Here is a 16,496-nt window from a genome sequence, read left to right as displayed (position 1 = left end):
GTTTCAGGCAAATTAGTTTATACAAAACTGAAAAGACCTTTTGTAAAACCAGAAAATGCTTTTGGTCATGATATTTTAATGCTTTTACATATGCTTAGAGTATATGTGTTTTAACTGTGTGTGTGTACATAAGTGAATTTGTGTGCACGTGCATGTGTGTGGGAGAGCATAGAAGTGCCTGCAGAGGCCAAAAGAGGTCATCGGGTCTGGAGCTGAAGTTACAGGCAGTTGTAAGCTCCATGGGGTGCTGGAAACAGGTCCTCTGGAAGAATGGCAGCTGCTCTGACCATGGAGCCACCTCTCCAGCCTTGTTATGGTTCAACTTTACCTCTTTGTGTTTTTTTGTTTAAAAAAAATCATTATAAACTATAAAGTCAAAAGTATTTATACAATTAAGCATGTTTAATTTGCCTATTTTCTGAAATTCTTCCCCTAAGTTTTATTAATTGGAATTTTTCTGTAAAATTCTTAAGTTGAACATATTTACTATACATGATGTAGTCCTAAAAGTCAGACAAAATGATAGATTTTCAAAAGTATATCTAGTATCTATCTATTCTTTGAAGTCTGTTGATTGACAAATAACTTAATTAGCCTTGCAGATTATTTTACTACCTAATGTATGACACTCCAGCATTCACCTGATTATTTTTGTATAGTTTTTGAAAAGTCTTTAGAATAATCCTGCTATTTGTAATTATCCGACCTCTGATTTGTAAAACTCACCATCTGTATTTTATTCTTGTGGAGCTTATGCTTCTTGTTTCTCATGAAAACAGCTGGCGGAGTTTAAACTCTTTCCATTAAGCTATAGAAGGTTCCTTCTTTATTTGTTGAGCTAGTTCTGAACTTCTCAGATTGAATGAGGAAGTTCTGCTTTGTTTACCTACGTGCTAGTGACATAGATCTCTTCCATATTGAGTGATGTTGCCGAATGTGCATTGTTTTATATTTGAAGGTGGAAGAATCAACAGCCGTGATGTCTGGATTTATAACTCACAGCTAAATATCTGGATCAGAGTTGCTTCTCTAAATAAAGGCAGATGGCGCCACAAAATGGCTGTCCTTCTTGGTAAAGTAAGAGAAACGGCTTTTTAATACTACTGTTGGTGTATGTCCAAAAAAATGCCACAGCTGCATCTTGCATTTCCCTCTGGGTATTTTGGCTTCAAATGGTATTTCCTTCCATTCCTAACCAAGATAAACTAAAGACATAAACAATATGACACTGTGCTTTTTGAATAGATATTTTGTTCCTCCAATTTGAAATTTGTGGCAGTACAGCTCATTTCTCACACATTGGATTCAAGTGCTTAAGAAGAACTAGAAAGGCATTATATCAGACACAAAACCAGGCAGTGTCTAGTCCACACAGCTTTTCCCCTTTTACTGACTTTAGCAATCAAGCAGAAAAATGTTTATCTTAAGTGGTATTATTTAGCCTTCTTTGTTTGTGCAAGAGGGGATAAAACTAAGATAAACTCTCCAACGTGTGTGTGTGTGTGTGTGTGTTATACATGCTTTAATTTTTCAGTTGGACACATGTGACACATGAAGGCCAGGGGAGGATGTCAGATGTCTTGTTCTATAACTTTACCTTATTCCTTTGAGGCAGGGTACTAGCCAGCAAGCCCTATCCCCACAGCACTGCAGTTATAGGACATTGCTTTGTTTTTTATGTGGGTACTGGGGATTTGAACTCAGATCCTTATATTTCACAGCAAGCCCTCTGACTTGCTAAGCCATTTCCTCAGTCCCCTCACCAACATGTTCTATAGGAAATCTTTTATAGACTACAGCTAACAAATGTATTAAAATAGATACAACTGAATGACAAGCAAGATGCTCCACCTGTGGTCCTGGCTTTGGGGGCCAAGGCAGGAATGTCACAAGTGCAAGGCCACCCTGGGCTACACAGTAACACTGTGTCAAAAGAAATTGCAATTTGGGTTCTGAAAGTCAACTACCATTATTTAATCTGATCTGTGAAGTAGTGGTTTGGGACTTTTTTGTTTGTTTGTTTTTTTCAAGACAGAGTCTCATTGTGTAGCCCTGGCAGGCCTGGAACTCACAGAAATTCACCTGCCTCTGCCCACTGAGTGCTAGGATTAAAGGAAGAGCAGTCATGAGACATTCTATGGAAGACTCAGTTGAACTTCACAGTTAATTAGAAGTGGCCTAAAGAGTTGATAATTATCTATTAAAAGAAATACGGGTATGAAACTGGAATGCATGATTAAAAGTTTCTAATGTACCCATGATGCACAAGGGATTCTCTGCTGGTAAGCTGTTCACTAGACGTCTTGTTTATGGTTTCAGCTGTCATGGAAACGTATTGACCCACCACTGTTCATGAAAAATGTTGAGAGCTTTGAGCTCACTGTGTCTTGGGTGTTTTTCTAGCTGCTATAGCTGCTAAAAGATAGGCCTTGCCTTCAGAGAGCTCACAATAATGACTCTTAACTGGTGTTAGAGTTGCATAGCTTTATTACTTTATAATCAAATATCTCATTGTTGAGTGAAGAGAACTTGAAAAGCCTTATTCCCTTTGGCATGGTAACGATTTGTTCTTCAAAGGGGATAAAACAAAACAAACATGAACATTTATAGGCAAAGCACAGGTATACAGTAAGGTAAACAAATACTCAGTATGCCTGTATGATTAAAATGTCGCCAAAGGGAACGTGCCAGAAAAGGCTCTGTAATGGTGGGGGAGTCACTCGGGATTGCTAAGAAATGACAAAGTCTCAGAAAACTGAGCTAATACACTGTAGTTCCAGCTGTCAATGCCTTGAGAGAGGGATCCTCCAATTTTAACTGAGCAAATAAACAGTTTAGACTTGCTAATAAGATTGTTTTTCCTGCATTTTACATACAGGTGTATGTTGTCGGAGGCTATGATGGGCAAAACAGACTTAGCAGTGTAGAGTGTTATGATTCCTTTTCAAATCGTTGGACAGAAGTTGCACCACTTAAAGAAGCAGTGAGCTCTCCAGCAGTGACCAGCTGTATAGGAAAATTGTTTGTGATTGGTGGAGGACCTGATGATAATACTTGTTCTGATAAGGTAAGCTGTGTGCTTAGAAAACTCCCCATACTGTATATAAAAGGAGACAGATGGCCTGTTGAGGAGACAGAGGCTAGGTAGCAAAGTGTAAGGGGTCTTTGAAAAAGAGGGAAAAGCCCTGGATTTCAAGTTGCCTCAGTGACACCATCATATAGCCAGTAATTTGTTATGTGTAACAAATGTGATTAAACCTTTGTGAAATGAGGCCCATCTCAGAGTGAAAAACTTTTCTATCATCTACAGGATTTAAAACTTAACATGCAACACAGAAAATGAAGAGCAAAGGTCAAGGCACTAATGGTGCTGCTTCCCAGCTAGGTCGTGTCATTAGACCTTTGGAGGGTATATTTGGTTTGGTTTTGGTTTGGTTTGGTTTAGTTTGGTTTTTAGAATAAAGGAAGAGGAAAGATTGCCTCTATAGTGTAAGTAGGGGATGGTCCAAAGTAGCTGCAGTTTATCTGACTCGGACAGAAGAACATGTGCCATCCTGGCGTTTCAGGAAATGCCGTGTTTATTCTGAGGAAGGATACCCAATGGCTAGTTGGTTTAGTGGTGATAATGAAATTTTATCAATTAATTCATTTATTTTCTTCAGTGTTAATATATCATCAGGTGGTAAAGATGTTAACCACCAAACCTGCTGATCTGATTTCGATCCCCAGATCCTACAGCTGAACGAGAGCACCTGCTCTGCGGGTTGTCCTCTGACCTCCACCTGGGTACTGTGGCAATAATAGATAAAGTTACCTATTTAAAGTTTATTGAGAGTTTATGCTAACTAAAAATACAATAAACTGGTTGGGCAGTCGTGCGCATGCCTTTAATCCCAGCACTTAGGAGGCAGAGGCAGGTGGATTTTTGTGAGTTTGAGGTCCGCCTGGTCTACACAGTGAGTTCAAGGACAGCCAGGATTGTTTCACAGGGAAACCTTGTCTCAAAAAACCAAACCAAACAAAACAAAAATAAAAACAATTAAATTGATGTTCTTTTGAAGTAAGGATTCCCTAAAAGCATAACGAAATTCTATTCAGATTGAAACATGATGCATAAAGCAATTTCAGAAAAACTTAAGACTTACTTTTAGTATACATTAGTAAACCTGGAGGCCATTCTTCTTGGAAATAATCTGTGTGTATTTTGTTACTATCTTTTTCTTGATAGTAATAACTTAGGCGTTTTTGGTCATTTGTTTGTTTTTGTTTTTAAACAAAGGAGTTTTATCTTTCACCAATAAGCAAGAATTTCCCTAATTTAATTTTTTTTTATTTTTTATTTTCAAGACAGGGTTTACTAATAGCTATGGGTCCAGTTCTGAAACTCACTCTGTAGACCAGGCTGGCCTCGAACTCACAGAGATCTGCCTGTGTCTGCCTCCCGAGTGCTGGGATTAAAGGCATGTGCCACCACTGCATGGTAATTCATAAATTTTATAAATAAGACTAACTTCATTTAATTCTTTGAATTAATGGCATTTGATTTTTAACCATGTTGATATATATTAACATTTTTAAAGCAAATTTACATATTTGTTTAGATATCTTACTTTATATTTTTCTGTATTATTAGGTTCAGTCTTATGACCCAGAAACCAATTCTTGGCTACTTCGTGCAGCTATCCCAATTGCTAAGAGGTGCATAACAGCTGTCTCTCTGAACAACCTGATCTATGTTGCTGGTGGACTGACCAAGGCGGTATATTGTTACGACCCAGTTGAAGACTACTGGATGCATGTACAAAACACATTCAGTCGACAGGTAATAGCACAAAGTCCAAACAGAAATGAAGAGGAAATAAGTGACATGATTATTTACTTGAATGTCACTTTTCAAATATTTCATAATTTTTTAAACTCTCTCCTAAGGAATTGTTTTTTTAATTTTTTAAATGTTTTGTTTGTTTGTTTTTTGTGGTGCTGGGGATTTGGGTCCAGGGCCTCATGAGCCCTAGGTAAACACTACACTGAACTGCATGTTCTGCCCCAAGGGTTAACTTCAGCAGGTTAACTTCTTTTTATCAACCCAACATGAAGTACCATTTTTTTTTTTTTGACAGAAAAAACCCTCAGCCTTCATTTTTCATAATCTTGTCCCATTCTTCTGCCATTTCTCTTCCATGTTTCAGAAGAGGAGAGAGAAGACTCAGGGCCCTTTGTTTAGAGGCTTATAGTTTTGTTGTACAGGAAATAAATGATAGTGCTCAGGCCCTGTTCATCCGCACGTTCATTCCACCTGACGCTGCAGCTCCCTTGATCTCCGTGTTCCCAGAAAGGCCCCCAGCTTCCGGGCTCTTGGTTCTGCTCACTTTCCTTTTATTACCAAAATGCTGCTTCTGATACTGGAAATCTGTCTCTCCTCACATGTTAGTGTGTGCATAGGGATGTGGGTGCCCAGAGAGACCAGAGGGGGGAGCACTTCTGCAGTTTCAACTACAGGTGGTAGTGAGCCCCGTGATGTGTGGGTGCTGGGAACCAAACTCCAGCCCTCTGCAAATGACGCAAGTGCTCTTAACCCCTGAACCAGTCTGCTCTCCCAAAGTGTATTGTTTCTTTCCATCTATCTTTCTTTCTTCTTCCTTTCTTTCTTTGATTAGTTGGCAGGATTTTGTCTTTCTATTTTTCTTTCTTCCTTTTTGTGAGAAAGGATCTCACTATGTAGTCCTTGCTGGCTTGAAACTCACAGATCTGCTTTCTTTTCCCTCCTGAATGCTGAGATTAAAGGTGCGCCCCATACACTTTTTTTTTTTTTTTGGTTTTTGAAGACAGGATTTCCTCTTTGTAGCTTTGGAGCCTATCCTGTGATTTGCTCTATAGGCCAGGCTGGCCTTGAACTCAGAGGGATCCACCTGCCTCTGTCTCCAGAGTGCAGGTGCCACCACCACCCAGCCAAAGACACATTTCTTTTTTTTTTTTTTTTAAGATTTATTTATTTATTTTTATTATGTATACAACCTTCTGACTCCATGTATGCCTCTGTTCCAAAAGAGGGCGCCAGATCTCGTTACAGATGGTTGTGAGCCACCATGTGGTTGCTGGGATTGAATTTAGGACCTCTGGAAGAGCAGCCTGTGCTCTTAACCACTGAGCCATCTCCAGCCCCACATTTCTTAAAGTCACCAACCAGTCACATCTCCTGTTTTCAGTCTCTCTTCTTTTTCCACTCCATCTTTAAGTATTAATGTTGCTTAGCCTCTTTCCCCTGACTTTAACTCTAGTTTACTCCTGAATTACTTCATTTGCTGCTCAGGACTTACCTTGTCCCAGCTCCTGTTCCCAACAGCTGTGTGGCATTGTCCATGTTGCAGATGTACAAGAGAGTCTGCTATTCTGCTGCTGTCTGTGTCCAGACATTTCAGATACCGCCCTAGGTTTTTTCCGTCTCTAAAAGTGAAGCTCACACACTGGAGCTGTCCTCAGAGGCCTGTCCTGTCTAGTAGCTTCTCTAAACGTGTTTTTTATTTTAATTTAATTTTTCTGTAACTTTATTCCAATTGCATTGTTATTTTTATTTTCAGTACAAATCACATTATTTTATTGGCTTGTGTTGATCCCTCAGCCTATGATGCTTTGTTTACCTTCTATACTTGTAATTCCACTCATCTTTCAACAACAAACGCAGGTTACCTTGGTCAGAACTGACCTTTTCCCCGCTCCTTTTGTAGTATTCACACTGAGTATAGCAGTTGCATATGCCTAAAGTCTTTGCTTTATTTTATTTTGTTGCTTGGTCAGTTTTGGTTTTTTTGACTGGTTCTCAGGCAGTTGGAACTAGCCTTGAACTTCGCTTGTTCTGCCTTCCCCTCCAAAAAGCTGGGATTCCAGATGTGTACTACAGTGCCAGAATCCCTTGTCAATTTAGGTTTTGAGGGGTTTTTTAAACATTTATTTATTTGTTTGGGTGTTTGTATGTGTGTCACAGCACATGTAAAGGTCGGAAGGCAACATGTAGCATCCCACTATGTGTATACTGGAATAGAACACAAGTTGCTGGGATTGGCAGGAAACACCTTTAACTAGCGAGCCATCTACCAAATCCTTGTTATAATTTGGTATGAGAGTGTGCGAGCATGCGTGCTTGTGTGTGTGTATATTGTGTGTGTATATTGTCTGTGCATGCCACGTGTATGAGTGTTCCCAGATAAGAGAAAAGAATGTTGTGTCCCCTGGAATGACCATTGGGAAATGAACTTGGTCCTCTAGAACAGCAGCAAGTATTCTTAACCACTAAGCCATCTCTTTATACTTCCCTGGATTAGTTTTTATATGTTTCTTTTTAGATTTTTTTTTATTTATGGGTCTGTGTGAATGTATGCTATATGAATGCAGGTGCCCTTGGCAACCAGAGAAGGTTATCAGATCTCCTGGAACCAGACTTAGGAACAGGCAGTTGACCTGCCCAGTGTGAGTGCTGAGACCTGAATGTGGGTCCTAGAAGAACAGCAAGTACCCCTTTAAGCCCTGAGCCATCTCTAGCCCGTGCCCTGGTTTTTTAAATGTTTATTTCTCTTTTGGTTTTTTGAGACGGTTTCTCTGTGTAACAGCCCTGGCTGTTCTGAAACTCCTTTCATAGACCAGACTAACCTCAGACTCACAGAGATCCTCCTGCCTCTGCCCCTTGGAATTCAGCCTTCTTTAGGATACTGTTGAATTAGAAGTTCATTTCCTATATATCTTGCATATGTTCATGTTGATAGTATATTTTACTGAATTAGTGAACAGATGAAGTAAATGGCCTGACCAATAGACCCCCGCATGATAGGAGATAAGAGCACCCTTGGGTCTCCTCCAACATCTCACATTTGCTCATACACTGCTGCACACAAAATGTAATTTTTTTTAAGTAAGGGAGGAACATTTTAAGTCAGTGATGAATATTTCTTTTCCTTCAGTATATCAAATATTTAAAATGTTAGTAACGTTTAGAATTGTTATATAAGGGAAAATCTGAAAGCAGGTTTGTAATCTCAGAACTCCTTTCGGGTACTGAGACAGGAGAATTGTTATCAATTCAAGGTCAGCCTGGGCTACAGACTAGTAAGATTCTTTATTTTTGTTTTTTTTAAGACTCACCTTTGTAAGAATAGCTCTTTTTGCCTAGTATTTATTTACACACAAATACAGTTTGGCCAAGGATCTCTTTATGTAGAATAAACTAAAGAATAAACTATTGGTGGCATTTGTGTCCCCACGAAGACCTCTGATAACAGGATTTTTTTGTTGTTGTTGTTTTGTTTTACTTTGATTAAAACCTTTTTTTCTCTTGGTGGTGGTGGTGCATGCCTTTAGTCCCAGCACTTAGGAGGCAGAGACAGGTGGATTTCTAAGAGCTTGAGGACATCCTGGTCTGCAGAATAAGTTCCAGGACAGCCAGGACTACACAGAGAAACCCTGTCTCAAAAAAACAACCAAAGAAACACACAAACTAGTTTTCATTTTTTTCAACTTAAGGCCCTCTCACGGGACTTAGTGTCCCTGTTCATTGATCATGTGATAATTACAATAGCTGCCCTTCACTGCAGTGAGCTAGTCAAAGCCTTTTTAGTCTACCATGCTCTTTTTGTCTTGGCCTTTGTTACTCACTTCATGCAAATACTCATGAATAACAGGCGTTGGGCCAAAGGTAGATGAGATGATATTATATCTTCTTTTTTTGTACTGTGTTAAAACGTATTGTTTTTCTGTTTATTGTCAAATCCATTATCTCCAGTAGTTAATTGGTTTTTTGTTTTGTTTTGTGTATTTGGTTAAACAGGAAAACTGTGGTATGTCTGTATGCAATGGAAAGATCTATATCCTGGGTGGAAGACGGGAAAACGGAGAAGCCACAGACACTATTCTCTGTTACGATCCTGCAACAAGTATCATCACAGGGGTCGCTGCAATGCCCAGACCAGTGTCCTACCATGGCTGTGTGACTATTCATAGATACAATGAGAAATGCTTTAAGCTCTAGACCTGGGGTACCTCACACAAGAAGCCACGCAGTCCAAGAGGGAACTATTAAAGTAAGAACACATCTCCTTTGTGCTGTATGGAAAAAGAAGTAAAGAAATAGCCCTGATGCCGTTTTCCAAAAATAACAATATTTCAAGCTGTAATAAGTTCTTTCCTGTAACTGGGGGAGAGGGCTGTTAAGATGATGGCAGTTAAAGCCAGGCATAGTAGTGCACACCTTTAATTCCAGCACCCAGAAGACAAAGGCAGGTGGATTTCTTCGAGTTTGAGCCCAGCCTGATCTACATAACAAGTTCTAGGTCACCAAGGGCTACACAATAAGGCCTGTCTTCAAAAAAAAAAAAGTCATAATGATAATTTGGCCTATGAATATATTTTTGCATCTGTGAGAAACTTGTGTGGGGTAGGGAATGACATCCAGCTGTAAACTTCTTAGGGATTTGTGAACCATCTTTTAGAAATGTTTATTTCTTTTTTTGTCTGTTATGTAGAGAAAAATTGTATGACTGAAGCTTCATTGGGTTGAATTGCCTGATGTTCAGAATGTTTAGCATTCATTGTGAGGGGAGAAGTGAGTTTTAAATACATCTGTCACTGACTTATCCATACTGGTTAATTTCATTGAAGGTGGGTTTTTTTTAAGCTGTAAAAATGTAGTGACAATTCAGCTACCATAAAACATCAAATTTAATGACTTTATAGACTAGTCTCTCTTACTAAATACTTTTTTGAGCTTATGTAGGAGACATAAAAGGAGATTTAAACTATACCTTAGTCCCTAAGGAAAAAATTAAAATAGCTATCAGAGGAAAAAAAAAATGTGATCCAGTTTGGTTCTCAGGGTATTTAATGAATCATCTGTGAGTTCTTCACTGAAGTCCTCCCTTAAAGCTAGCAGAGGAGTTGAATTCCTTTTCCAGAGCCAGGATGTGGGCACACCTGTCTCCAGGATCTGGACAGTGCATCAAACCAAATTGGGACTGAAGAGATGGCTCAGTGTTTAAGAACATTTACTGCTCTTGCAGAGAACCCTGGTTTGGTTCCTAGTATCCATATCAGATGGTTCACAAAGACCTGTAATTCTAGTTCCAGGGAACCCAGCACCCTCTGGCCTCCCTGGGCACCTACAGGCATATGGTGCACATAAATTCACACAGACACGCGTATGTACATTAAAGAAATGAATCTTTAAAAAAGATAGGTTTGCTCCCTACGAGCCCAGCAGAGTTGACCTTCCTAGTTTGATGCTTTGTCGAGTATCTCTTCCTTGACTTCTGAGCATCTACCAGTCCTAGGAATCTCTACACCAATTCCTTAATAGCCTAGAGCAGAGGCCACTCTTCAGTGGGGCCACTTGTTTGTAAGTTAGCGCCCAGCCACACTGGCCAACAGCAGTTCCGGTCTTCTGAGCGAGAGCTCTTATTTGAGAGCCATTGTATAAAATATTGATCAACGTTTTCAAATTTCTATTAAAAAGTTTTTCCTCTAGGTTTTTTTACCTCCATTTTATAAAGGTTACCTGTTTTCAAAGGGAGATACAAAAGTTTTTTTTCTTAAAAATGTGAGTGAGTACAACAGGAGCTATCATAACTAATTACTGTAACTTCTGTGTGGACAGATAACTACTTACAATGTTGTGGCTCTCCCAGGTGGCTTGCTGTGTTGAATGTCCCAGTCACTATTGTCTCTCCCACCACAATATACTCCCTGTCAGTGACTATAATAGTGTCATTAGAGTTCTGTTAAAATTAAGGTAATCATCAAGCGCCTACCATTGACAAACTTTATTCCTCATCTTAGCATAATACAAACATTTCTTAGGAGTCAGTGCTTAATTGGAATCTAAATTCTGAGAAAAATGCTAGAAAGTACACTTATACTTTTCCAAGTCATAAATTTTAAATGATTTAACTGATAACTATACAAGCAGTTCTGAAAACAATTATCTGTCAGTTGAGAGACTGTTGACGTACAATTGAGATATTTGTACTGTTTATAGTAAATACCTGCATTATACTTTTGTGAGATAATAGAAACTGTTTAATTCAGAAATTCTTAACAGTAAAGTGTGTGAACAAAAGTGTTTTGTAAATGCTTAAGATTCTACAAATGATAATTGTTATCCTCATGTATATTTGTAAGATTGTGTCCATTCATAAATACACCATATAAAAAACTTTCTCAAAGTAAATTTGTATTTTAGTATTTTTGTCTATTGTAAAAGTATTATCTACTTGTAATTTGTAATGTTTATCTTTCATAGTCCTTGTGTTTGTTGTAGTGAATTGGAAAAAATCCTGAGAAATCAGAATTTGTTTAAACAAATGAATTTTTCTTTATGTAATTTAAAAACCATGTTAAATTGAGTAGTTGCAAGTTATGTTAAAAGTCACCCAAAAGTACCTCGAATCCTAGAAAATTAAATTTTTAAAGCTGCTCAACTGATATTTTAACTTTTTTAAATTACTTTTCTTATATTTTAATTTCCTTTAATTATCTTTCTTTACTAATTCTTGATAAAAAGCAGTAGTGGTAAATCCTGGTTTAAGAAACATAATTTTAGGGTATAATTAGTATATTAAAAGGGACATGTCAACCAACTTGGTGACAGACTCATATTCTTTCTGTCCTCCCATAACTGGCAGTTTTTCTTTTGGTAGGTGATGGTTATGTGCACCTCTAGGTTACATGTATGTGTTTATATGTAGACAGAATGGATGTGTGCATACATCACAAACACCCAATGATTTCTGAAATTTCATTATCAGAAATCGATAATAAGATTAAAAAATTAGTTGATCATATTTTATTCAGTGCAGAAGACTAAATTTGAACGCTTCTGGAGGACTCTGTTTTTGAGAGAGGATCTCTGTTGCCTGTGCTGGCCTCAAGCTTTTGGCAGCGATTCTTTGTTTTTTGGGTGCTATAGGCACAAATGGAAGCCAGCACCTGTTATCTAGAATAATCCTTTCATCTGAAAGTCCAGATCTGGCCATGGGGATCTGTATACCTGTGTAACAGCAGGGTTACAGTCAGAAAGCAGACTTCTCAGGTCACAAGAGCCCATTGTGATCATCTCAGCTGGAGAGAACTTGAAGGTATGTTTTGTGAATCAACAGAAAATTACAGTTACTTGTTGCTTCTTTAAGACAAGGTTTCTCTGTCTAACAGTCCTGACTATCCTGGAACTCCTCTGTAAACCAGGCTGGCCTCGAACCTCTCTCTCCCACATGCTGGGATTAAAGGCATGTACCACCACCACCACTGAGCTACACTTGGTTTTTGTATACATTTTTTCATGAACTTGAATCCTTTTCTAACTCTAACCATGTGTGTGACAAGGTGGTCTGAGTTCCGCCTCTTCCACTATGCTGTCCCCACTGACTTGACTAACCGAGGAACTGGGTTCCATAGCTGTTGTCATGGATGATTGGGACCCAGGCGTTTACTTCATTTGAATCAGGTTTAAAAATACGTAAATGCTCAGGGAGGATGTGAGCTGTCACTGCTGCCTGTTTGAGGTGCTGTCTCTTAAATAGAGTTGCTGACTCTAGACTGAAGTTCTTCGAGAAGCTTCACACATGACCATGGTTGAACATACATTCTACTTAGGATGACAATGCTTCGTGAATTGATAGATTCTCCTGGTTAGTATGAATTGTTTATGTATCTACTGTCAGACTCCCATCCAGAAACTCAGGAAAGACAAAGGTTGTTTTCTGCTTTTGTCCATGTCCAAACCAGGTGTGTGCTGCTTTTTCCTGACCTGACAGTAGATTTTAACAACCACTTTTGAGAGCCCATCTATGAAGAGAGGGAGTTGTCTTCTGTGTTCCTTTAACATCTTGGGATAAATATGTGAAAAGGCTACGTTCTCCAGACTTTATGTGGTACCAAGTGATAGGATGATGTCTAGAGGTTTCCTGTGGACTGCCTTGTTTCACAGTCAGTCCAAGACACTACTAGTTAACAGGACTTGGCCTTGCTAGACTTAGTTTTGCACAGCTGAGTACAGTGTCAGTGCCTATAATTCCAGCCCTAAGGAGGTGGGGCTCGAGGATCAGGAGAGTTCAAGGACAGCCATGGCCAGATTTAGCCACGTAAAATCTCACGTCAAAGTAATAATGGAATTGTTTAACATTCTGTAGAAAGCATTAGAATTATATCACTTCACCCATTTATTGTGTTGGGTAAGCAAGCAACTCACAATACTACATAACCGAATGAAGCTGTCTGGCTGACGTGTGAGGCAGTAGATTTGAGTCACTAAATATACTTATAGCCACACTTAATGCCAGGTATCAGACACCACTCCCAAGAGTGTAAACTAAGGATACCAGAGTTGTTTTCAAAACATTGTAAATGTTTTAAAGTGTTTATTTGTGAGCAGGTTGGAGAGATGGTTCAGCAGTTAGGAGCACTGGTACTTCTCCTCTTGGAAACAATCTGGGGTAGGGGTCCAAGTACTTTACATGGTGGCTCACGTGCCTGTAACTCAGTTCCTGGCATTGCAATACCTACGCAGGCACCAGGCACACATACGATGCACATACATGTGCAAACACTCATAGTACAGGCAAAACATACACATCAAAATAAATGAAAATATCATTAAGATGTTGTATATGAAACTTTTTACATGTGTATAATTAATAATATTAATAAGATATTAAACTTACATAGGGCTAAAGGTGATCCTAAGTTTTTGAATAGTGAAGTCATAACTTTATATATGGTTCCAAAGAGGTTTTGTTTTCATTTTTGTGCCTTAAGCCTCCCCAGTGCCATTTCAGTCAGATAAAACTCAGCATGCAAAAACTGCAGATTTGCCTCCTGTGTGGTTTATACACTTTTTTTTCTGGCCCGGCTTTTATTTTTTATTTTTGTTTTGGAAACTGGGTTGGTTTTATCTTTTGAGTCAGGGTCATCTATAGCTCAGACTGGCCTAGAACTCTTGCTGTAGATGATCTTGAACTCCAGTTGTTCTTTCTGTATCTCCCAAATGCTTGGATGATAGCGTGCACCACCATACCTGGCTGTTCTTGTTTGTGGGTTGGTTGATTTAATGTCACCCTGGCTAACCTGGAACTCAGGATGTGGCCAGGCTGGCCTTGAGCAGTGGCAGTCCTGCCTCTGTCCATGTGTGCTAGGATTATAGGCTTGGGCCATCATACCCAGCTGACCGGAAATTCTTTGTGAATTTCAACTCTATAGTTGCTTGGCAGAAAGAGAACGTTAACTGAGGTTGTTGCTTGGTTTACATTAACTCTTGGTACCTAGGTGCTTTTAAAATTCTCGGATAAACCCTCATTAGGCTCTCGTAAAGGTCAGTTGAAATATCTAATAGTGAAAAAGCTGGGTAGTTATATCTGTTATATCCTTACATTAGTAATTAGTTCTGCTCTAGGCTTTTTCTTTTGACTTTCTTGAGGAAGCACTTCCTCTTCCTTATCACCCTCCTGAAGTGTGTAAGTTTCTAGAGCTAGCTGAGGTAAGGCTCAGAACTGAACAACTGTAATGTGCCTTACTGTAACTGCTACACACCCATTGCTCTCACTTTGAATCTTCACAATGAAAAAAGAATGTTTTCTTTGTCCTTGTTCTCAGTTCAGTCGTAGTACAGTAATGCTTATGTGTTTGTTTAATGGCACTTCTTCCATAGTTGAAAGTTTTAAAAAGTTGTATCTAATGTCTTTTAAATATTACTTGACTATATGGTTGCATTAAATTTTGTTTTACCAAAAATCTGATGAGTTTTAGTTTTGTTTTAATACACCCAAGTGATTGTGTAAAAAGGGACAAGGGTAAAATCAGATTTTTATATTTACCAGAATCGCCATAAAATAAGTCATGATATAAACAAGAAACTGAAATGGTGATTTGAAGAAGGGAAATGGTGGCCAGCAATACTAAAGTTGATGTGTGTTGAGCATGGTGTCCAGTGTAGCGGTATTGAGGAGGAACTGTTCAGATGAAACAGAGCTCGGGTTTAATAAAGATGTTAATACAGCTTACCTATGAATATGTGTGTAATATACAGGTTAGTGAGTTTTGAATATCAGCGGTTGTCCCCAAATCATGTTCTGTTTGAAAGCTTAGATTCACCTTTTATAGGGGAAGAAAGGAGAAAATGGTAGTTCGTGTGGGGAAACCAAGGGCCACTGACAAAAACATCTCGTGCAGAACTGGGAATCCAGCCAGGGAGTGAGTCGAGAACACTTGCTCCTCCTAAGTGGAGGACAGCTTCAGAAATTTGGGTTAAAGCAGCCTTAATAACTTGATACCAAGTGTCTCAGGACAACACTGTCTCTTAGAAGTTGGATAAATGGGAAAGATAGCTTCTGCTTTTTAATGTTGCTAAGTTAGTTTGCTCTTCTGTACATGTTTGTTAACTGTTCGGATGTGGTAAAAGAAGCTTTCCCAGATTCTTTAAGTTGTAACAAAGGCAGTTGTTAAAATTAAAGTTTTGAATCTTTTTTTAATGAAGCCAGATAATTATGTATTCCTGCCTTGTAAGGGATTGAATAGGTCAGTTCTCACAAGAAAAAATGATGTTTAACCCTCTCAGCTCCATCTCTGACTTTCTGTGACCCTCAGCCCTCATGCAGTCCCCATCATGATGCTGTCTGAGCTGAAATCAAGACAGAGACACACACACAAGGACTAATTGGTTGTCTTCAACCTTTATTAAAGCTGTGAGCAGAATCAGACTGACTCTGTATAAGCTACCCAGCTAATTAATAAATTACCTATCCAGTATCCAACAAGAGCTGAGTGTGGAGGTGCAGCTTTAATCCCAACACCCAGAGGCAGAGGCAGGCAGATTTCTATGTGTTCCGGGCAGAAAAATAAATAAAACTAGACCTATGGCATGACCCAGCTATACCACTCCTAAACATATACCCAAAGGACTCTACCCTGCCACAAATACTCGCACATCCATGTTCATTGCAGCTCTTTACAAAAATTAGAGTTGGAAGGAGACATCAAAAATCGAACACATGGGGCTGGAGAGATGGCTCAGAAGTTAAGAGCATTGCCTGCTCTTCCAAAGGTCCTGAGTTCAATTCCCAGCAACCACGTGATGGTTCACAAACATCTGTAATGGAGGCTGGGTGCCCTCTTCTGGCCTGCAGGCATACACACAAACAGAATACTATATACATAATAAATATTTTTTTAAAAAATCGAACACAGCATTGGACCCCAGATACTGTGATACTGACCTGCCGAGCAAGATGCGCCTGATGTAATAGTAGCATGACTATTCAGGAGTAATGGCTGCTACCTGGTTGGGTCTGAGGAACGCCTTGATGGAGGGAATACACGTGTGGTGCTTTAATTCTGGTCAAAAGCTGGTGGTGCCAGGCATGGTAGTCCCAGCACTTGGGAGGCAGAGCCAGGCAGATCTCTGTGACTTCAAGGCCAGGCTGGTCTACATAGCTATTTCCAAACCATAAATAAAGGTCTGCAGTGTT

The 16,496-nt window shown here is 39.1% G+C and overlaps 1 protein-coding gene across 4 annotated transcripts in view; it reads left to right on the top strand.

Moving 5' to 3' along the window:
- Klhl24 (kelch like family member 24) overlaps positions 1-11,454 on the top strand; it is a 31,067-nt gene extending 19,613 nt beyond the window's left edge. For all 4 annotated transcript variants that reach the window (XM_050131987.1, XM_050131990.1, XM_050131988.1 and 1 more), the window contains 4 exons: positions 959-1,077; positions 2,879-3,067; positions 4,634-4,822; positions 8,816-11,454. In XM_050131987.1, the coding sequence (XP_049987944.1) occupies positions 959-1,077; positions 2,879-3,067; positions 4,634-4,822; positions 8,816-9,016 (698 nt within the window). In that variant the 3' untranslated portion in view covers positions 9,017-11,454. The remainder of the gene's footprint in view (positions 1-958; positions 1,078-2,878; positions 3,068-4,633; positions 4,823-8,815) is intronic.
- The last annotated feature ends 5,042 nt before the right edge of the window (positions 11,455-16,496 follow it).

This window comes from Alexandromys fortis, unplaced genomic scaffold (assembly GCF_014885135.2).
Source record: "Alexandromys fortis isolate MF-2015 unplaced genomic scaffold, M_Fortis_MF-2015_v1.1 scaffold_380, whole genome shotgun sequence".
NCBI classification, from domain to species: domain Eukaryota; kingdom Metazoa; phylum Chordata; class Mammalia; order Rodentia; family Cricetidae; genus Alexandromys; species Alexandromys fortis.
Note: the sequence above shows the minus strand (reverse complement) of the source record. Positions and strands in the feature narration are given on the sequence as shown.